Source organism: Erpetoichthys calabaricus, chromosome 4, assembly GCF_900747795.2.
Source record: "Erpetoichthys calabaricus chromosome 4, fErpCal1.3, whole genome shotgun sequence".
NCBI classification, from domain to species: Eukaryota; Metazoa; Chordata; class Cladistia; order Polypteriformes; family Polypteridae; genus Erpetoichthys; species Erpetoichthys calabaricus.
Window position 1 is genome coordinate 242,848,101 of NC_041397.2, and position 24,085 is coordinate 242,872,185.

At 36.9% G+C, this 24,085-nt stretch overlaps 1 protein-coding gene across 2 annotated transcripts; it reads left to right on the plus strand.

Moving 5' to 3' along the window:
• The first annotated feature begins 288 nt into the window (after positions 1 to 288).
• Positions 289 to 22,174, plus strand: LOC114650697 (beta-1,4-galactosyltransferase 3-like). Of its 2 annotated transcripts, none has more exons than XM_028800491.2 (7): positions 289 to 466; positions 3,975 to 4,385; positions 9,916 to 10,151; positions 15,153 to 15,343; positions 18,722 to 18,844; positions 20,365 to 20,469; positions 21,406 to 22,174. In XM_028800491.2, the coding sequence occupies exons 2-7, from the start codon at positions 4,040 to 4,042 to the stop codon at positions 21,566 to 21,568; spliced, it is 1,164 nt and encodes a 387-aa protein (XP_028656324.1). In that variant the 5' UTR covers positions 289 to 466; positions 3,975 to 4,039; the 3' UTR covers positions 21,569 to 22,174. The 2 variants fall into 2 exon arrangements, with proteins under 2 accessions (XP_028656324.1, XP_028656325.1); XM_028800492.2 differs by having other exon boundaries at positions 289 to 411.
• Positions 22,175 to 24,085: the final 1,911 nt, after the last annotated feature.

Consider the following 24,085-nt stretch of genomic DNA (forward strand, 5'->3'; position numbering starts at 1 on the left):
CTCTTGCGCTGATCAACAGCATTGAGGAAAGCATATTACAGAAATGAACACTGTATTAACTAGTACTTTTATTTAATTAGGGGCTAATTCCCCCATTCCCATCCCAACCAACCCCCAGAAATCTATAACTTAAATTTTATGTAACTGTAAACTCTCCTTCAGTTGCCTTACCTGTAATGGATTCTGGAAGGTTCTGTTCTTTTTTTTTTTTTTTTTTGCGGCATTATCAGGGGAAGATCAAAGCGAAGAGCATCAATGCAGCGCAGGGAGGGACTGCGCGGCGAGTCTTCCTGAAATTGTGGTTGCGCAAAAGGCGTGACGAGAGGCTTTCCGGGTGGAGATAGAGGGTGGCGCGCGGGGCGGAACTTTAAGTGGCACTCTACCTGTGCTGGCGTGTTAGAAGAAACTATGGTGAGTAAAACGACGAGACACCAAGAAGCTTACGGATTACGGACAGCGTGTGAAGGTAACGACAAGGAAAGCAACAAGCTGCCACGCAAGTGTCTGCTATTCGAAGTGTTTTTGTTGCATTGCTTTTAAGGTCGGTTTCTGACGGAAGGTCGGCTTTCAAACACTGACGGATGACGAATTACGTCATGTGTCTTCCTGGAAAAGTGAGCAAGCCATGCACCTGTTTTTTTTTCTTCTACACGTTGTTTTCGTGCAGCAAACCCGCACTCTCGTGGGATTTGCTGATGCGGTGGCCACACAACGAAACCCACGTGGATGACCCGTTTAATATTGCAGTGAAACCAACCGGTGCGGCTTTCTGTTAGGATGTAGAGGTACTGGTACTGGTGGTGAGGCCACCCGAGTGAGATTTATGTAAGTGGGCGTCAAAGTGACGTCCAGGAAAGACCTTTCGGGGTGGATTGATGTGACATTTCTAAGATCTTGGAGTCCTCGGTTCCCTTCTTTTTTCCTTTCTTTAAAAACCTTACGCACAACTCGAAACCCTGAAGTAACTGGTAAAGCTGGTACTAACTTTCCTTTTGTCTAGAAGTCTTGATCCTTTTTTTAAATTTTTGGTTTGCATGCCATGCTCTCATCTAACCAGAGCTGCACATCTTCGGGAAGGAGCTATTGTTAAATCGATAGTCTCAAGTTTTAAAATTACTTCACACCGTTCTGATTCTTTCTTTTTTCATAGTTGCTTCCATTCACAAGTTTACTCAACCTGTTTAGTACAGATCAGGATTGTTAATAACTTAAACTGGTAGATCAGGTGCCATTCTATAACACGGTACTTGCGTAAATGCAGTCACAAACCAACCCAACTTGTTGCTTTCCAAACATTTAGAGTCTGCCAAGGTTTGAAATCGCCATGTTTTACTACTTTACATACATATCGAGGGAAAATATTGTGATGGGGTCAAATTTTCGACTTTGACAGTACACATTTGCTTAGGGTTGCCAGATTAGAAAATTAGAAATACGAGACACTCTTTGTAAAATCTCTCTTTGTTTTACTATACCTGTATATATACATTTATACACACCCCCTACACACCCAAACCGATATATAATAGTAGAGACACAAGTTAAAAACATAAAGCAAGAGTTTTAATGGGTTATGAGGAAAACAAAAGTAAAATCATTTGAAAATCATTTAATACAAGCTAAAAAAAAATTCTGTAAAAGTGAAATCATTTGAAAATATTTATTTAATACAGACAACAGAGAAATATTATTATTATTATTGAATACAGGCAGAACTGCACAGCAGCGCAGCTGGAGTGCAAAAGAGTAACAGTGTCGCTGTCCTCAGCCAACCATAGCAACTGAACAAGTTGCAAACAGGCAGCAAACACTAGTTTCCTCGTTACATTTGGGTTATTTTCATCAAGAGAATCTGAGAAAATAAAGTATAATTACTTATAAGTTACAACTAAGTACCGTAAGAAGGTAGTAAAAATATATTTTTATTACGAAATTTGAAAATGAACTAAGTACGGGACAGGGGACAAAATTATCAAATATGGGATATGTCCTGTATATAAGGGATGTCTGGCAACCCCAGATTTGCCCACTGCCCACAGTGGTGTGCGTCTGTGAAGAAGGTGAGCCCATCCATGGATGACAAAATTAAAAACTTAACCACTTCACCCAAATGACAATTTGCACTGTTTTTAACACTGTTAATTTGTACAAACCTTTGTATTTTGAGCACTCTGTCCGATTTTGTTCTGTAGATCTTTTTATTTTTCGTGTTGTCATGCAGAATTTGGTAAGATTTTTTTTTTCAACATGATGATCTTCCATTTCGGTGCTATTTTGTACAGATTCTTTGAGCCTTTTTTAAAATGTGGAGGATTTCATTGCTTTTTTATTAACTGCTGTTTGGGTAGGTAGACTAGCAAGATACAACTTTGCTTGGTACTGAGTGCATTTACAAGTATATAACAAAACACAAATTGGAAAACCAAAGCTGAAGATGTAATTGTTGTAAGCTAGGTAATGTAATTCATTTTCTGAGAATCACACACTGGTATTTGTGTGTGGAGTCTCTAAAATTAAGTAAGAAACTGGAAAAGAAGCTGGCAGCCATGATACGTTACCAAAAAAAAAAAAACATGTTGGTAAGTGACCCATAGGACTGCATATAAGATGTTTTGTACTGGATGTTGATTTGCTACACGAGTTGAGGGAGAAGAACATCAAAATTCATTATCTTTTCTTTTATTAGAAAGTAGGCTGCTATAGGAAAGCATATATGGGTGTCAGACTTGCCTTTTGGAGGGCCATGGTAGCTTCAGAGTCTTGCTCAATTTATAAATCAGAAGCCAGTCCTTTCCTAATGAACAGTGTCATTTAGTTATGTAACTTGTTAGCATTCTCACTGTACCACATCAGATGTTTATATTATCATGGAATTGGCCATTTCTGAGAACTTTTTTGGAGACGCACTATGAGTGAGCACACAGTTGCAAATGAAACTGAGTTAGATTTGATGCTATTATTTTTTGCATTACATTGTTGAACTGACATAAAAGCATAAAACAATTTGACAAATGAGAGAGGAGAACATTCAATCCATCAGGCTCATTTATTTAGATAATAGCTAAAATGTCCCAATATTGCATATAAACACCTCTTAAAGGTTGTCAATGTTTTAATTCAGTTACATGACTTGGTAGTTTGTTCCACATTCCCACAACTTTTTTACATAAATAAGTTCTTTCTATCTTCAGTTCTAACTGCACTTCCCCGTAAATTCCACTGGTGTCCGTGACTATACAAATAACTCTTAAGTTAAATTCTGAAGGATCTGCTCTATCAATGCCTATGAGAATTTTGAAAACTTGGATTAGGTTCCCACACTCTGATCTGCTCAAAGTCTGTCAGAGTACCACATGTTCTTAAGTCCTGGGATGCATTTGGTCTCCTTTGCACAGCTTCAAGTGCTGCTGCCATTTTTTGTAGTTTGGTGACCAAAGGTGGCCACAAAACTCCAGGTGCTGTCTCACTAGTGCATTATACAGTATAGTCTGAGCATAATGTCCCTTGATTTACTCTATATTCTACAGTGAAAGGGAAGATAAAGAAAGACGTGAATTTCTGAAACGAGTTCACTATATTAATACTAGAAGGTCCTGTTTCATTAATAAACAGTAATTAATACCTTATGAGGCACCATTTCTGTCCTTAAGACTAATGTTTATCATGTTGGAGTCGCTGACAAACTATAAAACGTTAGTTTTATGAATTAGAAGTTAACTCCTATTTTTTATAATGTTTAAGTTGTGTGTAACTTGTGATTTTTTTTTTTGGAGAAGTTATATTTCACAGTCTATTCCCTCCCTATACATGCTTACCAAGGGTTGTTTTTCATCATGAATGTTACAAAAACAGCATTGGCAAATCCGAGTGCAAATCTCCATATACCATGCAATGTAGCAAGATGTCATGTGTTTTTGTTTCATTTTGAATGTACTTTTATGACACTGTAATACCTAGATTTCTTTTATTTTTAGGTTTTTTTCGGTTGGCTGCTTTTCAGTATGGAAATGAAGAGGACTGTTGGAAGCCTGTGACATAGATGCAAATGATACACTACTCATCATGTACAGCTGCTAAACTTTACTCACTTTACAAGGCACTTGCCAAGGCCTTTTTGTGTCAGACTAGGTGTCTTTTTGAAAGAATGTTTTCTGTGAGAACATTAGAAGGGCCATATTTTTGCTTTGTCATGGCCTGCCTTCAGTTGCTTTTTTTGTTGCTAATGTACCAACGTAGCTCAAGCAGTTGGTCAGGTGCATTTATGGAAAAACTACCTGACAAATGGGATTATTCAAAACTGCATGATGTCTATTTCAACCTTAGTTTTTTTTCACCAGCCTCCACTGAAGATTTACACCACTGTCCTCCCAAGTCACCGCTTTTGGGTAGGTGTGCCTTATAATGCTTTGGTCCTGTTTAGAGTTGTATTCCTAATTCTGCATTATAAAGCATTATCATCAGTGTGCATTTTGATTTTTCAGTCATATGTATTGCTGTATAGTGCTCATTAAATTTAACAAATACTCCCAACATCAACACTGAATTATTTACAAAGACAACAAATAAAAAGTACAGCTAAAAATACATGTAGATAGTATTACAAGTTCTATAACTGGATTGTGCTCCATACCATTCTCAGTCCTGGTAATAAAAATGGGAGAAGGGGAATATACATCCCAATTGCCTGACATCTGTTCGTAGTTCCAAGTCAATTCTGAAATATAATGATAATGATTAAAGCCATCCAAAGATGATCTTGGATCTAAGTCAGTATGATATCATAGTCCAGGTGTACAAAGGTTCACTGCATTTGCAAGTAATATAATCAGTCCCATTGGTAGATACAACAGTGAGTAAGAACACTGTCTTTGATTAGGAGACATGCAGTTTGAGAAAAGCTAAGGTAACTTCTTTAATATAGGAGTTAAAGATTTAACACCGAAAATGTTGAATTAACAAGAACTGCAGATGTAGCAGCGTGTTTCTAATAGGTACATTGGTGAGAAAGAAAATTAGCAGTGACAGAGATACTTGAGAACCAGAGTATCTAAGTGCCTTACTGTGGTAGAAGTAATTTGGTGTTTTTTGGGTTTAATATTTTGGGTATGTTTGCTGGGTCTTTTGTCCTCCATAACAAAGTGGTGGACAGAATGGTTGTCATACTGGTGGCTCCCAGCTCTGAGCTATGAAATCCTTTACAATGTGAGCCCCTTAAAAATGATGTTTTAGGAGAAAGCAGAAGAGTTACCATGATACAAGTTTTATCCATTGGTTAGTTCATTCTTAAGATGACCAAATAACATTATACACAAGCCATATGTGAACAAAGCTAACAGTGTGGTTTTGTGTTTTGTAAAAATGTATTAATTAATTAATAGCCTACTTTCCTACCAGAGAAAAGGACACTTTTGGAAGACAAGTTTTGTTTTTTATCTATAAGTGCAACATACAAAAGAATACCTGATTTAAAATTGAATGTCAGATGAAAATTATTTTTGTTATACCTGCAAAAAATACACTCCGATCACTTTAGTATGGTTACATATTTTTAGATATTGGATATAATGTACTTTGTAAAAATGGTAAAGCATAAGTGTGCTGATAAAAAAGGGAATGCACCACTTGCTAATGCTCTTTTGAACATAGTATATTGTGTTCTCTATTGAAATAGAATAGATTGCCATATCCTGGTGAGTATTAAATGCACTGGTAATGCACAACATCACTTCTAATAGCAATCACAAATGGGGCTTTATCCATGTTCTGTACAGGCAGGAGAAGGAGGGAGCAAAGATGAGCTCTGGCACTAGTGTAGCAAGTTGCAACAGGAAACACAAACTGGTGTTATTGGAGTTATGATCCCGTAAAACATTTGGAATAATTATATAAGATGCACAGAAAACTATAGGAATAAGCCAGCAAGCCTGAGTATGTAGCTGGGGTTAAAACCACAGGCTATTGAAAGGTGTCCACACAGTTCTGCAGGGACGTGAGCTAATGTTAAATGAGTAGCAGTCTGGTAAAATACTCTGAAATATAGTAGGAGATGCATTTAAAAAAATGCAGAAACAACAGTTTGAGGAGTCTGCCAGGTCAAGTAAGGTCCAGCATGTTTCACATTAATCACAAATGGACAATGCTGGTAGTGATCCAGAGAAATTTCCAAAAATACACAGATTATTCTTAAAATTAGGTCTTGATGTTGTTAAACAAACAGTCAAAGTTGTTCGTAAATCAGGCATCAATATCAGTTGAAGTGAAGAGGATTGGTAATTGCAATGATTGAAAAGGGTCTTTCAATAAGCCTCAAAGATGTTGTAACTTTGTGACTAGCTGAATGGTTATGGTTTAAGTTGAGTCAGAACCCAGATCTAAAGTGATATACCCACTGATCAGTTGATTATTTCTAGTTTAAAAGTAATTTTAAATTTAAGTACTATACATTGACCTTTCTAAGGCACCCCTTACATTAAAGAATGTTAAAGTATGGAAAGTGTAATTACTATCTTAAATAATCATTTCATGCCCGAAATTGTTTATTTTTTGTTTAACGGTTTGCTGCATGTAGACAAATGCCCAGTGCTGCTGTTTTTCTTTATATCCTGGTAGTAAGGAAGCCTCACTATAAATAATATAAATAGTATAGATATAGTGCACCTGGCTTGGATTGTTAGTTAGTTAAGCAATGATCTCTGTTGTTTTTTATTTTTGTTAAAGCTTTCTACACATATCCATCTGAAGAAAATTGTGCTAAACACTATAAGATGTCCTTTTTCTGTGTCTTGCAGTTTGATTCTTTTTTTTAGTTCTGTAATGTAACCTGCCCAAAAATGGGGTTCTTAGTTAGAGCTAATTTGGGAATCTCAAGTTTTGTAATTTAAATTTCTTTCTTTTTTTTTTCTTCTTGTATTTGTGAACGCTTGTTCTTGGACCACAATGAGATATAGTAGCAAGCTCCTTAATTTAGCTTTGTTTTTTCTGTACGTTTTGTTTGTAATATTATCTCTTACCTCCCTGAATTGGATTATCATATCTCTGAATTGCAGTTTCATTCTTGTAAGATCTTGCCTTGTCAATTTGATCTTTGGATACCTGCTTTAAGGTAATTTTTAAATCACTACTTGAAATATTCCTCATTGCAGTCTGGTAGCATAGGTGGTATATAATTGAAAATTGTTAACAGCTAAGTAGAATCCTCTATAAAAAGCTTATTGTTCAGAGTGAAGGTATAGCTTTTGCTACTGTGTTTATGGAGTCTTGACAACCAGCATCTTTTCTTTTGGGATTTGTCTAAATTGATGCTTTCATTTCCAGTATGACATTCAGGGTCAGTTCTTTTTATTTGGTTGTCCTGGTTTCAATTTCCATTCTGTGCCCCATACTATTCAAAGTGGTTAGGCAAATGTTCAAACTAGTCTTTAATATTTGTCTAGAGAGATGCTATCTTACATATTTGCTTTTGACATCAATACGAGATCAAACACTATAATCTATGTCACTAACTTTAATTTTCAATGTGGAGTTAACTCCCTCCTGGAGTAAATATACCATATTGGTGTACATAATGTGTAGGTTAGTTTCAATGTGTTTAACAAATGTTTCAAAGTGGAACACTTAAAAATAGTATTACTTTTTTCCTTTTCTTAACAACAAATCAGAATTTTATTGCCTCATTTAGTTAATTTGCTGCATTGTTAACTATAATATTTACTTGATAAATGCCTAGTGCCATTTTTAAAATGCAGCCTGGAGTCTAGAGTCATGTAGTAGGCCTCTGGCATCACTCATTTAGTTGTGCATTGGCATTAAAATTATACTTGAATATAAAATGAGAGAGACCGTCAGAGAGACAGTGTTATATAGTTATGGATAAAAGTATGATTTTTCATATGCATTCACAAACACCAAGGGCACTCAAAGATGAGACCCTAATAATTTATCTACTGTATGTATAAAGTACTTTGGCATGTTTGCAAGGAAGTTTGAATAGCAGTCTCAAAGCTCAAAGAATGATAATGAATAAATGCATCAGGAAGCTTTGCAATAGTAGTAACTGCCTTTGGTGATTTATATGAAGAATTTAATTATAAAAGCATAGTATAATCTTCTTTCAATGACGTATAAAATCTTCTTGGAAGAGTGAAGAGAGTTGTAAGATTATTCTGAAGTGATTTTCTTGTGATCTTTTCCTGTAGCATTTTGAGCTACATTATTTGTATGAAAATGTGCTATATAAATAAATGTTGTTATAGTGTAATTTGCATTTTATTTGTTGGAAAGTTTGAAAGTATTGATAGGTAATTCCAATTCTTGGCAAAAACACACTCCTACAATTTAGGGATGCATGGCTATGCTTCAGAATCAGGATGATTTTTATTTTTAAAATGTAAAAAGTTCAAAATTTGCACTTGTTATGCTGAACTGCTTAAGTCTGTGAATATTATCAGGCTATAAACTTTGTCTGACACACTATTCATGCTGCTGGGAACATTATTAAGGACAAATTCCAGTTTTATCTCGGCGTATCCAGATAAAAGTAGATTTAGTATACGCCTTAGTGTCATGCTTGTCCTAAAGAGTCACTGCAACCATTTGCACAGCACAGGTGCATCCGTAAAACATCACCCTTCATGCTGAAGTTATTTATGACTGTGCGAACAAACTGGTTAAGTAACCAAATAGGTCAACAAATATAATTCATTTCATCCATTGAGCTAATAACTGTGGAGTGCAGTTCCACTGAAAAATATGAGAATAGTTTGATAATCTTTCCAATTTTCAAAATAAAACACAGATCCAAAATTTTCCAAACTTTTTAACAGAAGGTTTTGAAGATTAAGGAAGAGTTTTAAACATCACAGAAACTGAGTGGAGGTGAAACACATTTAAAAGGGAGTAAATATTCTTAATCAGTTTGCAGAGCAGTGTGGTGTTATTAATTCCATTTAAGTTCTCATTTTGTAGGATAAAACAGAGTATCATGTTAATTTCATTGTTCCGTAATAACGTAAAACGGTATACTAGCGACCCACGATTTGTATACCAAAGGATAAAGGATTTTATTTTGTTAATAAAGGCAATGGCATTTTTTAAAAATAATTCTTATTGTGTGAAAATAGCATGACTTTTTCATTTTTCAGACATGTTTTTCATGTTATCATTTCCCAAATAATAAAATATTCCAGTTTTCTTTCTCAAATTATTAGCATACTAGAGTCCTGGAAATACTAACATATTGCAATTTTTTTGTAAGACAAGAGGATGTATTATGTATTGCTGAGAGTATATTTTTCAGGCAATTCCTGAATTTTCAGTAAAGATGATACACCCCTACTAAAGTATAATCGGTTCATTTTAAACTCTGCTCTTTCCAATTATGTTTCTACAATAGAGGAAGCTTAAATTGTAACTACACTAATAAAACATAAATATGAATTAGTTATTTATTGTCAAAGTCATGCCAAAATGAGAGATGGAAAATAAATTTATTAACATTCCCTGAAACTGTTCAGCTTACTTGCAATGCACCTCTGGTGACCTTAATTGATGAAGATTAGTTTTGTATTGTGAAAAGAAAAATCACAGATGATTATTAAAATTAGGTCTTGATGTTGTTAAAAACAGTCAAATGATGAAAATGATAAGGGAAAAAAGAGGAAATTATCTTAGTTATTGTTGATGCCTGGTCATCATTCCTCTTCAGTTAACCAGACATGAGATCTAAAATTACAATTTATTTTAATTTTAAATAAAATTTGATATGAGGGGTTTTAGCATAGTACACAACAAGGTGGAAAAATGATTCAATTAGGAAAATAAATTTTCTACATAATGTGCACATACTGGTTAAAAAAATAGCACCATTTAGATAGCATGTTCCAGTGCTCTGACTGCTGTGTTGTCTTTTTCTTCTAGTTGGCCCAATAAGAGTAAATTTTCATAATGTTCCCAACATGAAGAGAATTATAAGGAAGAACCCGTATGTTCAGCGAGGAGGCTTGTACACTCCACGACACTGTGTGGCACAGTACAAGACTGCAATTTTAGTACCTCATCGTAATCGAGAGACTCACCTTCGTCACCTTCTGTATTTTCTCCATCCCTTCCTGCAGAGGCAGCAGCTTCATTACAGGATTTATGTCATCAATCAGGTACTAAAGTCTTGAAAATTGCCATGTGTTATGCTGATAGGGCAGATAAAATTTTTTATTTTTTTTTAAATGCAGATTTTTGCTATGTTCTAACTTTTCAGAAAAACTGTCATCTGTGCAGTACAAACTGATGAATCATTATGCAATTGAACATTATAGTTTATGAGTAGAAAAGACCACATCTTCAGAGATGGATATTATTTTGGAAACATCTGGCATTTCTTCTTTAATAAAGACAAAGACTTTACAGGGTTCTTGAAATATTTATAAAAGTAATCCATCCATCCATCCATTTTCCAACCCGCTGAATCCGAACACGGGGTCACGGGGGTCTGCTGGAGCCAATCCCAGCCAACACAGGGCACAAGGCAGGAACCAATCCTGGGCAGGGTGCCAACCCACTGCAGGACACACACAAACACACCCACACACCAAGCACACACTAGGGCCAATTTCGAATCACCAATCCACCTAACCTCATGTCTTTGGACTGTGGGAGGAAACCGGAGCGCCCGGAGGAAACCCACGCAGACACGGGGAGAACATGCAAACTCCACGCAGGGAGGACCCGGGAAGCGAACCCAGGTCCCCAGGTCTCCCAACTGCGAGGCAGCAGTGCTACCCACTGCGCCACCGTGCCGCCTATAAAAATAATAATACATTTTATTTATATAGCGCCTTTCCCATGCTCAAGGCACTTACAGAATATAAGAAAGAACGGTAGGGTATACAGTATGTAGCATTGTACAAACCAAATAAATAAATAAGAATTACGACAGTGAATTCAGAGAAAAAAAACAGACAACATAATTGATGGTCTCGCACACACACATATAGGTTACATGAGCATCTTGACAGAGAAGTAAACTGAGAGAAGGGTAATAAAGTCAAGTAGAGCTAAAAGCCTTCCTGAACAGATGAGTTTTGAGTTGTTTTTTAAAAGAATTCATGGAGTCAGCTGACCTGATTAATTTCAGTAGGTCATTCCAGAGTCTGGGTGCTATGCAGCTGAAGGCCCTGTCACCCATGGAGTGTAGATTAGTGTGGGGTACAACAAGATTGCAAGAATCAGAGGACCTTAGGGGGCGGACATACACATAGTGATGGAGAAGGTCACTGATGTAGTTTGGTGCAAGGTTATTTAAGGCTTTGTAGGTTATTAGTAGGATTTTATATTCGATTCTGTAAGACACAGGGAGCCAGTGAAGACGGAGCAGGATGGGTGTGATGTGCTTGCTGCTGCTGGTTCGAGTAAGGACTCTTGCAGCTGAGTTTTGAATAAGTGGGAACTGTGACAGAAGATTAGAAGGGGCACCTGTCAGTAGGGAATTACAATAATCGATGCGGGATCTGATAAAAGCATGGATAAGTTTCTCAGCATTAGAGAAGGAGATGAAGGAGCGAACACGGATATGTTACGGAGGTGAAAGTAAGAAAGTTTCTTAATATGATTTATATGGGCGGAATAAGAGGGAGGAATCAAAAATGACACCAAGATTTTTTACAGTAGAGGCAGGTCTGGTGAGATCACCGCCAAGATAGACTGGGAAGGAGCTCATTTTATTAAGGTGCATTTTTAGTCCCAATTTGCAGGAGTTCAGTTTTATTGCAATTTAATTTTAGAGTTCTGCTCCATCCAGGTTTTAATTTCACTAAGGTAGGTTGTGAGCTGAGAAAGCTCTGATGAAGTTCCACTTTTAACATTGAAGTAGAGTTGAGTATCATCTGTATAAAAATGATAACCCAGTCTATAGCTACGGATAATCTGGCCAAGGGGAAGCATGTAAATACAGAAAAGCAGAGGACCGAGGACAGAGCCCTGAGGGACTCCTTGTGCGACTGGCACTGAGCTGGATCTGCTGTTGCCAAAACTAAGAAACTCTTGCCTATCATTCAGATAGGACTTGAACCACTGGAGGTCAGTGCCAGAGATACCCAGCATATTCTCCATTCTGGACAGTAGAATGTCATGTCTGACCATGTCAAATGCTGCACTGAGGTCTAATAGAATTAATATGCTGGTTTGTCCAGAGTCTGCTGCCATAAGCAAATCATTGGTTACCCGTAGCAGAGCAGTTTCACAGTTGTGCCGCGCCCTGAAACCAGACTAAATGGGTTCCATCAAGTTATTAGAAGTTAAGTAATTGATGAGTTGGGAAGCTACAACACGCTCGAACTTTTGACAGGAAAGGTAAGTGGGAAATAGACCGGAAATTGTTAAGATTGTCAGCATCAAGACCAGATGTTTTTAACATTGGGGTTACAGAAGCAATTTTAAAAGTGAGTGGCACAGAGCCAGTGTCAAGTGATGAGTTTATTATTGTTGTAACAGTCGGGGTTATGGCATGAAGGCAGGATTTAAGTAGTGTGGTGGGGATGGGGTCCAGTACACAAGTAGTCGGCCTCATCTTACAAAGCAGGTTATTAACAAACGCAGATGTGACTGGTGAGAACTTGGAGAAGGAGCTGGATGGAGTGGGAAAACAGGGAGAGATATAAATAGATAATGTATTTATGTTAGTTGAATTATTTAGAAAAAGTGGAGGAATTCTTCACAGACTTCAGTAGAAGAGATAGTTGGGCCAGATGCGGGTTCGAGTAGTTTATTAACTACAGAGAACAAAACACTTGGGTTATCGTGGCCATTTTCTATTATTCTGCCATAATGGGTGTTCTTGGCAGAAGTTAGTGCTTCTCTGTAAGCTCTTTGGTGGTCAGAGAAAGCCTGGATGTGCACGGTGAGGCCAGTCTTACGTGACATTTTCTGAAGGCGTCGGCCAGCTGCTTTCATAGATCGCAATTCTGAATTATACCAAGGAGCTGAACGTTTAAAGGAAACCTCCTTATGTTTTAAAGGAGCTGTTTTATCTAATGCTGAATGAAGGGCTGAGTTATAGTGGTCAACAAGACTATCTAGTATTGACGGAATAGGTGCAGATAGTAAAAGATCAGAAATGGATCCAGAAAGGATATTTATCTGGAATCAATTGTTGTTATGTAAACTAGGGGGCTTCAGCCCCTGCTCGCTTCGCTCGCCCACCCCTGGGTTTGGTTTCCCGGATATACAATTTAAAGAGATTATTTTCATGGGAATTGTTGCATATGCATTATTTTCACTTTTACTTTAAAACTTTTATAAAAATATTTCGAATTAACTTTTCTTCAAGATTGCATTGAATTCTGATTCCGTATTTGGACTTACATTATGACAACGCAACTTATAACTGCCTGTGAGTAAATATTGTTTCTTTCTCTCTAATAAATAGAACGACATTCACGAATGTTTGTTGAACGTATAAAATTATTGTGCTGATAAAATTTATAAGAGCTGAGAGCGTAGGAAGCGTGTCTGACAAAAGCATTCACACAACTGAGGTTAGATGACTGTGGTCTTGTTTGAAAATAGTTGTAAGTAGGGCATGACTTAAAAGAATCTCATGTTAGAAGTCTCAGTCTCACGGGACTTCATACCGTAACAACGTTTTTGGAAACTTTTAATTCTTGCTGCAACACGAATTAGACGACCTACAAGTCTCCGACTTAAAGTGTAAATCCGAACAATATATTTGATCTCTTTTCGCTGTTCCATTATTTCACTAAGTAATAATTCCCGTTTGTTTGCACTAATGCGATCTTTCCTATCCTTTTTTTGAGGCTTTGGAATTTTCGTACTTACATTATCTCTAACCTGCTATGCATGTGTACAGTGCCAACATTTTTGAATTCTTTACAACGTTCTACTTTGTCATCTACTCTGTCTTTTATTTCTGGCCCCAGGCATGGTTAAATTTCTTTCTCGCGGGTCGTATAACGCTGCTCGCGTTGTGAAAGAGGGGGCTGAATGCACACTAAGGAGATGCGCTCGGATCATCTGCTGTCTTTCTGCTGCTGCTTGCGAGCTGCGTTTTCTTCTTTTCGTGCTGCACGTCCACCATTTAAAAGCCTGTACAGCAGCTGTCCTTTTGTCTCGCGGGACATGAAAGTGTCTTCTGAGAAGATCATGTCTCGTCTCCCTCCCAAGATTTTTTTTTTATAATAGAGAGACTTTTTTGTTGTCCTGAAAAAAACTTAATAAGAATTTATTTTTCATTATCATATTCATTTAGTTTCGTATTTCATGGACTTTATGAAAAAAAATTATGTATGAATTTAATTATTTTAATTTCATATATAAAGAAGAAGAAATAATAAATATTAACAATTTAAACTGATTTAAGAAATATTTTGTGTGTTTGAAAATGCATATAAAATGTAATACTCAGGGTGGGAATTTTCCATGAACTTGTTCCTCACACATCTAGTTCCAATATAGCACGAAACCTATAACAGGGAGATAGATACACAAGCTCGGGAGAAAAAAGTGCAGTCATTGGGCCCTTTTGTTTTAGGAGACATAACTTTTTTTTCTTACACCTTCCAGGTATGTTTCTTTCAACTCTCCAGTCACAGTGCAATAAAATGTATGAGTTTCAATTTCTTGTAAGCACTATAACCATACCTAATCATTTCTGTATGAATAAATAACTCATAAACTGACTGAAGCAAGAGAGAAATCAGTCGTAGTTGAAATTCAGCCTAGCATGCCTCTTCTTTGGCATTCACTGGCTGTCAAGTATACTTTTATCTAAGCATTTATTTTTTCATTTTTGGTTCTATTTTATCTCTACCAGAACCTTTCAATACTCTTTTATTGCATTTAATCTGTAGCTTTTATGTACTGCATGTATTCACTTATTTTTTTCTTAATAAAATAACTTGTGACACAGCCACAGTTCAAAGTTGCCAATATTAATGACAACTAAGGTTCAAAAGGGTTAAGTAGATTTGGTACCAGAAGCCACAGCTAGTAGAGTGAAGGGCAAAATGATTCCATGGTTAAGTGCATCTTTGTCAGACTGAACCATTATGCGAACACTGTTAGAAAAAATGGAATTAAATATGTCATATTTATCTTGCACATAACTTAACCCTGGAACTTTTGTTTGCTCTATGCTTTAACAGGCTGGTAATGGCACATTTAACCGGGCAAAGCTACTCAATATTGGTGTGCGAGAGGCACTGAAAGATGATGAATGGGACTGTCTATTTTTGCATGATGTGGACCTCATCCCAGAGAATGACTACAACTTGTATGTGTGTGACGAGTTATGCCCCAAGCATGTGTCCAGTGCAATGAACAAATTCAACTACAGGTAGGCTAGCCCTTGAAATCTAGTTTTGTTTTCTGCTATTAGCATTGTCCAGCATTCTGCATCTACCTTTCATGGTGTCCTGTACAAACCTTTTGAAGTGGGTTAATGAATCTGAAAATGATAGCCGTTGTTTTAGTGTAGCAATGAATAAAAATTTAAAAAATTACAATTTAAGAATTAGTGTACTAATGATAAAATGTAGTTTAGGTCAGTGCTTAACTTACCCCGATTGACAGTGGTAGTTGAATTAATTCAGTTTGATTTGAGGCTGCATTATTTAATATATACATGATGGATCATTGTTGTATTGTTAGTTTTTATTTGCTAAAGGTTCTTATTCTTAATTTGTGTTGTCTTACTTTTCTCTTTGTTCCACTGTCTTGAATCTCTGACTCAATCAAGACGAGAATTTAATGCTTGAATTTTCAAAGGAAAGCAAAACGTGTTACGACTGTCTGTTAGATATGTAGTGATTTTAATTTCATGATAACTGTTCAATAAATATCCCTGGTTGAAGGTAATTTCTGCATAGGTTCTTTGCACTGCTTGTTGGTAAATGTGACTGTTGTCATGTCAAAGAGAAGAGCAATTGCAGTGTCACAACTATAGTGAATATTATTATATTTTTCCTTCACATTTTTCTGAATGGTATCTAAATATTTTGAGGAATTTCCAGCACTGAAGTGTAAAGTGAGTATTGCAGTTTGTGAGTTTATTTGGTTAAAACGTGTAACAGGAAAGGACAGCTTTTTTAGGATATATTTATTTTGGGCACACCTCTTTCCTCATGATTTGCAACACATTGTGTTTGAGAAGAGCTATGAGCTGAAAGCAAACAAAACTTGTTGGCGCAAGAGTGTTGCTTCCTGGTGGTGGTGTAAAGTGGCATCAGGTTTGCCTCCTTTTTTAGAGGAAGGATCAATTAATCTTATATATATATATATATACACACACACACTATATGTGTGTGTGTGTGTGTATATGTATATATAATTTTTTTTTATATTGATGGTTAATTTGTATTGAGAAGAATACAATGTGCTTGAAAGTGTCTCTGTGGATCCAGCTTTGAATCGGGTCCACTAAGCCCTGGATCTGTCCTCATATAGGGCAGTTTGGATTAATGTACCACAGACTAAACTGTCACCCCTTGGCCAGCGGTCTCATAGCCGTGTGGAGGGGGATGTGTTGCTTTAGGAAGTCATCATCATCAAGCATTTTGGGAGGGAGGTTTCACACGACACATACAGTAGAGCTTCCCCAGTTAAAAACAGGGCAACGATAGCCAGCCAGGCTCCCCTGTTCCAGCACATCAATGTTGCCGTGCACTCGAAGCAGAACAAGAAACACTCTGGGTTGTCTGAGGGAGCCATCTTTACCAGCACATCCCTGGTGAGTGCAAAGATCGGACTGCCCGCAGGAGCTTCATGTAGCTCCGCTGGTATCTGGATATCCTATGCCTCTTGGGGTTCCATTGGAGCAAGACCCTACTCCTGGTACCATATGATGCGTGAGTCACTGTCTTGCACCCCAAAACACGAGGCTGGGTCTCAGTACTTTAGCAATACCAGCTTTATTCAACTTGAAACAGGAATAGCAGGGTTATTTATTGCAGCGGGAGCTACCACTCTCCTATACAGAGACACAGCAAACGGGCATATTTGGGGCCAGGTCAGTGGCCAAGCTATACTGTTTCCTGCATTTATAAGATTCCTTGCATCACCCATCGGTGACAGGTGCTTATAGCGCGACTGCGATTGGCTTGCAGTTGTTTCCACGGTGCTATGCTGCTGCGCTGCAAACCTGCAGTTGCCTCGGCGACGGACAAGCAGTACTCCACAGATGCGACAGTCGCGCTTTGGCATGTCGTCCCATTGGAGGGGGTCCTAAAAGAGTTCAGAAAAAAAAAATATATATATACACACACAGATACACAGATAGATAGAGATTACATAGTATATACAGATAGATACAGATGATCTTTGGTACAGTTTGCATATTTGTCACTGGAAATCCACAAAGGGAACCAATGAATCACATATCGTAAAATAGTTTATTTCTAAGCTTTCAATTCCTACCAGGAATCATTATCAAAGGAAAATGATTCAGCAATTTGAAAGTGTGGCTGTAACTCAGTACACACCGGAAGTTTGAATATGCTACATTGACAACACATTTGTCATATTAAAAAAATGACCCGCTGAATGATTTTCATAACCACATCAACGCGATATTCCCTGCAATCCAGTTTACTATAGAAAAAGAAATAAATCAACGCATCAGTTTCCTGGACATATTCATTGAATATACTGTTTCCTGCGGTATACACGGGACAAACGTTAAAACCACTTGCCACACAGAAACATTACAATGCAGTCAGAAGAAAAGACCCACAGTCTCTGATTTACACACATACAAGTTTTACATCACACACATTTAAATGAGACTCTGCACAAGTAAAATTCAAGTCAAATACGAAAAGTGCCAGAGAGCTGGTTGAAACGTCTGTTAATGGTGTTTCCACTGGATAGCCATTTGGACATGAACCCAGCATATGTAGGCTTCAAAAAGAACATGAACATAATAAATAAAACTTTATAACCAACACCCTCCGAACCCCACCTCATCAATCCCCCAAACTGCCCCCCCTCCCATCCATCTCTTATTTGCTATATATTGCCTTAGGTTCCTATAAGTCTAATCATTTTCCTCTGCTGATGATTCCTGATAGTTTTTTAAGCTTTTGATTCCTATTTTAAGATACGTGATTCATTGGCTCCCTATATATACTGTATATGAATGGGTGCCCATGCTTAAGTTGAGTTGATTTATGTCATCTAGAAATTCACAATATTTACAGTGGACATGCAAAAGGGATCACATATTATAGATCACAGGAAAAAACAGAATTTTTACTTTTATGACACTATAGAAGTTAAACATTTGATCGTGAGCCTTGCAGTGTCAGTTAATTTGCTTTTTTGATGCAGTATGTGCTGGGAGCTGCTGACTTGGCATTGTTTGCACACACATGGAGTTCTAGTAAAGTTTTCTTTGTGCTGTCATTACTTGTAGACATTTATCATTATATTCTGTCACTAACTAGAGTTGTAATTTTTGGTTGAATATTTTCAATGATGTAAAATTATTTTTTTTAATGTATTTTTTTCCTTGTATAGTGCAAAGGTATAAACCAAGCTTTGTTTTATCATATGCTGTGACATAACTTGGGTATATCATGTAAGAATTGTTATAATTGGGCTTGGTGTTTGAGGCAAAAGGGAAAACCATATAACCAAGATGACTTTTCTGTTATGAAATCACTCCTATGCCATGTTCTGTACTTGATCCTGATGGTGATAATTTTGTATTTTTTAGGCTACCATACCGAACCTTCTTTGGAGGAGTAACTGCAGTAACACCTGAACAGTATTTGAGGATGAATGGTTTTCCCAACTCCTACTGGGGCTGGGGTGGGGAGGATGATGAAATTGCTAACAGGTGTGTGCATGCTTTCATTCGGTTAATATAAATTCACACCATCATGGCTGGAGAATTTAGATGAGTAGTGTATTTATTAAATCCTGCAGACCTGGGTAGGTGTTTTGCTCTGATATTTACTTCTGTATTAAAGCTTTCTCCTAGACACTTGTGGTTTCTGCAGTGTTCCATAAATTTCTTACTGTATCCCTTATTTGGGTAACTTTCAGGTACCACAATAAAAAATCGGGAGTGGTCTCCCCTAGACTTTCTCATATACTCAGATATGGGGATGGATATTTGAGAAGTAAACCGCAAGACAATGATTATATTTTTATGTTATGTACATTAAAGAACCATCAACAACAAATCAAATTAATAATATATTGAACAATTATTATAAAAGTAAAGTTGACTAAATCGGACTTTGCAGCTGCATGAATAAAAGGTAAAATACCACTTCTGGTTAACTGAAATAGCCCAAAAGTTGTATACAAATTTTGGTTGATCTAAGTGAAAAAAGTGTACTCAAGTTATCACGTTTACATACACAGACACAAAGACAGAATGCCAAAAATGGTATTTTCTGACTCGGGGAGGTCTAAAACATTGAGTTTCATCAAAATCTCGACATCGAATCTTTGGATGACTACAATACTTTTTACTTTCTCATATATGAAGTAAAGGAAAACAAAAAATCCAACAGTCTTTTGGAAGTGTACCTTTTGTTAGCCTCAAAGATTTTGTTAAGATGATACGTGCTGACTAAACTGGAATCTCAGAGAATTGGTGTGTTCATTTTACTAAAGCAAAATCAAATTCTACATTTTTCTTCTGTCCTGCCTTTATCACATGATGGACTCGAAGGGTATGCACAATATAACAAATACAGAACAATAAGAAAAAAATATGGCTTAACAATTCATCCACTACTTGCAGTAGCTTTTGCTGTGGATTTTTACATTTTTTTGAAAAGTACCGTTTCTGAATTGTTAGGTGTCTCAGCAGGTTGGAGATTAATTGAGTTTGAGGCTGAATGTAATTATTCCAGTGTGTAGAACTAGTGGACTACAGTACACCCAAACTGGCTTTTGGTACTTTATGTCTCATACTTACTATTGGAGTTATCAATAAGTGAAACAATTAAAAGTCCACAGCCTGCATTAGATGCAGAGCGAGAAGCAGCATATTTAAATGCACACACACACACTCTCTTGGGCCAGTTTAGGGGAGCCTTTGCTACACTCATTGTTTCATACAAAATATTTGTGTGTAGTCAGAGTGTGCCCTGCTCATGAGATCTGTAGTGGTACAGAAGGAAAGTTTAAGTCCTACTGCCTGTCTGAATTAAAATTTGTTATACTTTGATATTTTTATTGCCATTTACTATTGTATGTAATTAATTAAAAAAAAAAAAAACTGCCTCCACATGTTTCTATATCAATTACAAATGATTCTTCAGACCTGCTTCTGCTTCTATAGGTGTTATCTGTTTGGTTAATTGTATCAGTTTGCTTTTTTTTTTTATTTTGATATAACAGAGTAAATTATGCAGGAATGAATATTGTCAGAGTCCCGTTGGACATTGGCCGCTATAAAATGATCAAACATGGACCAGATGAAGGAAATAATGCCAATGAAAAAAGGTAAATGGAGGGCTACTAGGGAGTACCTCAAATCATTTGTTTTTCATTCTATCTAAGAGTGTTTAGCTGCTTACATAAGCGCTGTTTCTGTGGGGCTTGGAAATTTGTATAAAATAAAGTGGTGACCTTTCTGGAGGAATAATTCTAGGGTAACATAGCTTATATCTTAAAGAAATAGCATAAAGGGTAAATGAATGTCAGAAATCTTTGCGGGCATAGGGGTCAAGTGAATGACAAAATGTACTGAAAGATGACTAAGAAATCAGCAGATGTTCCATAAACAACAGAATGGATAGTTGTTATATGCACAGAAATATCAAGGAGGGTGGCTTATCTCAAAAGGTATAAGAAAAAACAGAATATTATCTGATAGACGTTTATTTTATAAAAGTTGTTTGGGTGTAAACCCACAAACCAACCAGAGTAAAATGCATTCATTGATTGACACTGTATGTAAATTCAGTAGTTTATAAAATGAACCTCTGCTCTTTGTTTCTCTGACCATGCTGTAACAGACTGCTTTTGAAGAATGCTTCCAGTAAGGCATTTTGCCGAGGAGTAATTAAAGATACCATGAACACCTTTTCTCCTGCCTGATAACTGATTTGTCCTGGTACAGGATGTTTCTTTAATAAGATGTTAAATTTCTACCACACCTTTTAAAAAGTCCAGGTGCATTTTATAAGTTTTTTTTTGTTTATGGCATTCCATATACAGTGAGTGAGCTGTCCCAAGTTTGTTTGCTGAAAGCTTGTATAGAACAGGCAGTTTCACCCAGTATTGTTTTGAACAAGTGCAAAAGGAAACTTACATACCAAATTGTGGGCTTTTGCTTGCAAAACTAAGGTTTGTAATTGGTCCGGGTAGTTTCCTTAAATGCACAACTCATCCAACTGTTTATGGTTAGATATTAATTTTCTTTGTATTATTTTGCAGGTTTGATATGTTAACAAAGTCACATAAATACTGGAAAGTGGATGGAATGAACTCCCTGGAATACAAATGCATCTCAAAACAGTTGACATCTTTGTATACAAACATTACTGCTGATATTGGGGAAGCTCCTATTGAAGACAAAAATAGTGTCCCAGAATCCTGAGACAGAAAATGCCATACTTAACCCTTGAACCTCCTTGATCTGCCTGGGACTTAGGACATTGTCTTCTTTCCTGATCCACTTCGGGCATGGTTGCTGTGAATATTGATTTAGTTGATCAAAATTCAACATTTCATTTGGAGCACAATGTTTCCTCATGGTTATTTCTTATGGATATTAATTGAAAGGCTATATAGCTTGCACCCACAATACCAGAGGCCAAGCACAAGAATGAAGAAATGGTGTAAAGAGGCTGTACACTTACATTTAAAATGTTTGTGTTGAGGGGAAAAAGGGAGATATGCAAGAGTGCAAAGATTTGAATTTGGCCAGTACTCCTTTCTGCCTGAAATTACAATTTGGAAGACACAAAGTGTTCACCTTATCCCAATATACCATCTCAAAGGAATTGGACCTCATGAGTTGCACCTTCTTGAGGCTGGATAAAAAACATAGGTGATGCTCGGCGAGTCCAGGAAGTCTCTTGGTTTGCACATCTTTCAGGTTTTTTTTTTTTAATATTTATTGAGGAGATAAAAATTGTTTTTGTAAATTAAAACCATCTCCCATTTGTATGGTAACTTGATTAAATTATTTAAACACAGTTTACATTTTTGTTATCCTTCTCTTTGGAACAGGTGGGGAATGTATTATTTTTCTGTGGCTTTTACTCTTTTTGTCATCTCAAACATGTTATCACAAAAATATTTAATCAACTGGGAGTTCCTGCACTTCTTTGTTCACTTGGGATTGGATTGTTAGATCTGTTGGGTCAGTTGCAGCGTACCCAAGAGAGTACCATGTTAGCTGCAGGTCAAGACCAGACTATGTAGTACGGTACTAAGAGGAGATGATCCTCATGTCTAAGTGCTGTTGCAGTGAACAGTGGAAAAAGATCAATACCAAGATTAACCACTTTACAGCTAGTCTGTTTTTGTGTTTTGCTTGCTCAGCTTGCCATCCAATTGCCCGTTAACAGCAGCATGCCAGCAGTTAATGTCTTGCCCCTTCTTAGTTAATGACTTGCAGTTACACATTTCTCTCAATTTAAAACGGGCAGATCACAGGGAAAAAGTTCATGCTCATGTTCAATTAGAGCAGGGGTGTCGAACTCTGGGCTTGGGTAGAAGCTTATCTTATGTAAGAGTTACATTCCTAGGTTCATGTATAGTAGAATTTTACATAGTGAAATATCTGTAGATAATCCCTTACATTGCCCCTAAAAAGAAAAAAAAACTGAAAACAAAGTTTAACTTATACCCACTAATATGTTCATTATGTACAATTAAGTCCATAAGTATTTGGAGAGTGACACAAGTTTCATACATTTGGCTCGGTACACCACCAAAATGGATTTGAAATAAAGCAATTATTATGTGATTGAAAAATAGATTTTCAGATTTAATTTAAGGGGGTTATTAAAATTATAGTAGGAACCATTTTTCTGTATAGCCCCCCCATTTCCCCCAAAAGTATATGGACATTTGACTGACAAGCTGCTCCATAGCCAAGTGGGAGAAGTTCCCTCATTATTTCATTAACTATTAAGCAGGTAAAAGGTCTGGAATTGATTCCAAGTGTGGAATTTGCATTTAGAAGCTATCACTGTGAACTCTCAATATGAGGTCCAATGAGCTGTCCATGCAAGTAAAAACAGGTCATCATTAGGCTGAGAAAACAAAACAAACTCTTTAAAGAGGGATCAGAAACACCAGGAGTGGTCAAATCAACCATTTGGTATATTCTTAAAAAGAAGGAATGCACTGGTGAGCTCAGCAACATCAGAAGGTCTGGAAAACCAGAGAAGACAACTGTGCTGGATGACTGCAGAATTCTGTCCTTGGTGAAGAAGAACCCCTTCATAACATTTATCCAAACCAAGAACATTCTCCGGGGAGACTTCATGAAAGTAAAAACAGCGTTTTAGCACAAGGTGCAAACCACTGGTATACCTCAAACATTGGAAAGACAGATTAGATATTATTTTAAATGCCTGTCCAATTCTGAAGCAATTTTCTTTGCACAAAGGAAACTAAGATCAATACATACCAGAATGTTGGAAAGACGAAACTGCTCACGCTCATCTGTGAAACATGGTGGAGGCAGTTTTATGGCATGATTATGGATGGCTGTGAATGGACGTCAATCACTAGTGTTTACTGATGATATGACTGCTGGTAGAAGTAGCAGGATGAATTCTGAAGTGTGCAGGGCTATAATATCTGCTCAGATTCAAATAAATGTTGCAAAACCGAGAGGACAGCACTTCACAGTACAGATGGATGAGTGCTTTTCAATGCAAAGTAGTGCACTATTCATTGACCAAGTCAATCGACTGACCACAACACAATTGGAGATGCATTTCACTTGCTGAAGACAAAACTGATGGCAGACAGTCCAATGAACAAGCAGCAATGGAAGACAACTGCAGTAAAGGCCTGGCAGAGCATCACTAGAGTGGAAACCCAGCACTTGGAGATGGCCGTGGGTTCCAGACTTCAGGCAGTCATTGACTGTAAA

Bases quoted from the DNA above. Each gene is read 5' to 3' on its own strand.
- LOC114650697 (XM_028800491.2), top strand. From the start codon at position 4,040: ATGCAAATGATACACTACTCATCATGTACAGCTGCTAAACTTTACTCA. The intron at 4,386-9,915 runs GTAGGTGTGCCT...TTTTTCTTCTAG, and splicing joins TCCCAAGTCACCGCTTTTGG to TTGGCCCAATAAGAGTAAAT. The intron at 10,152-15,152 runs GTACTAAAGTCT...ATGCTTTAACAG, and splicing joins GGATTTATGTCATCAATCAG to GCTGGTAATGGCACATTTAA.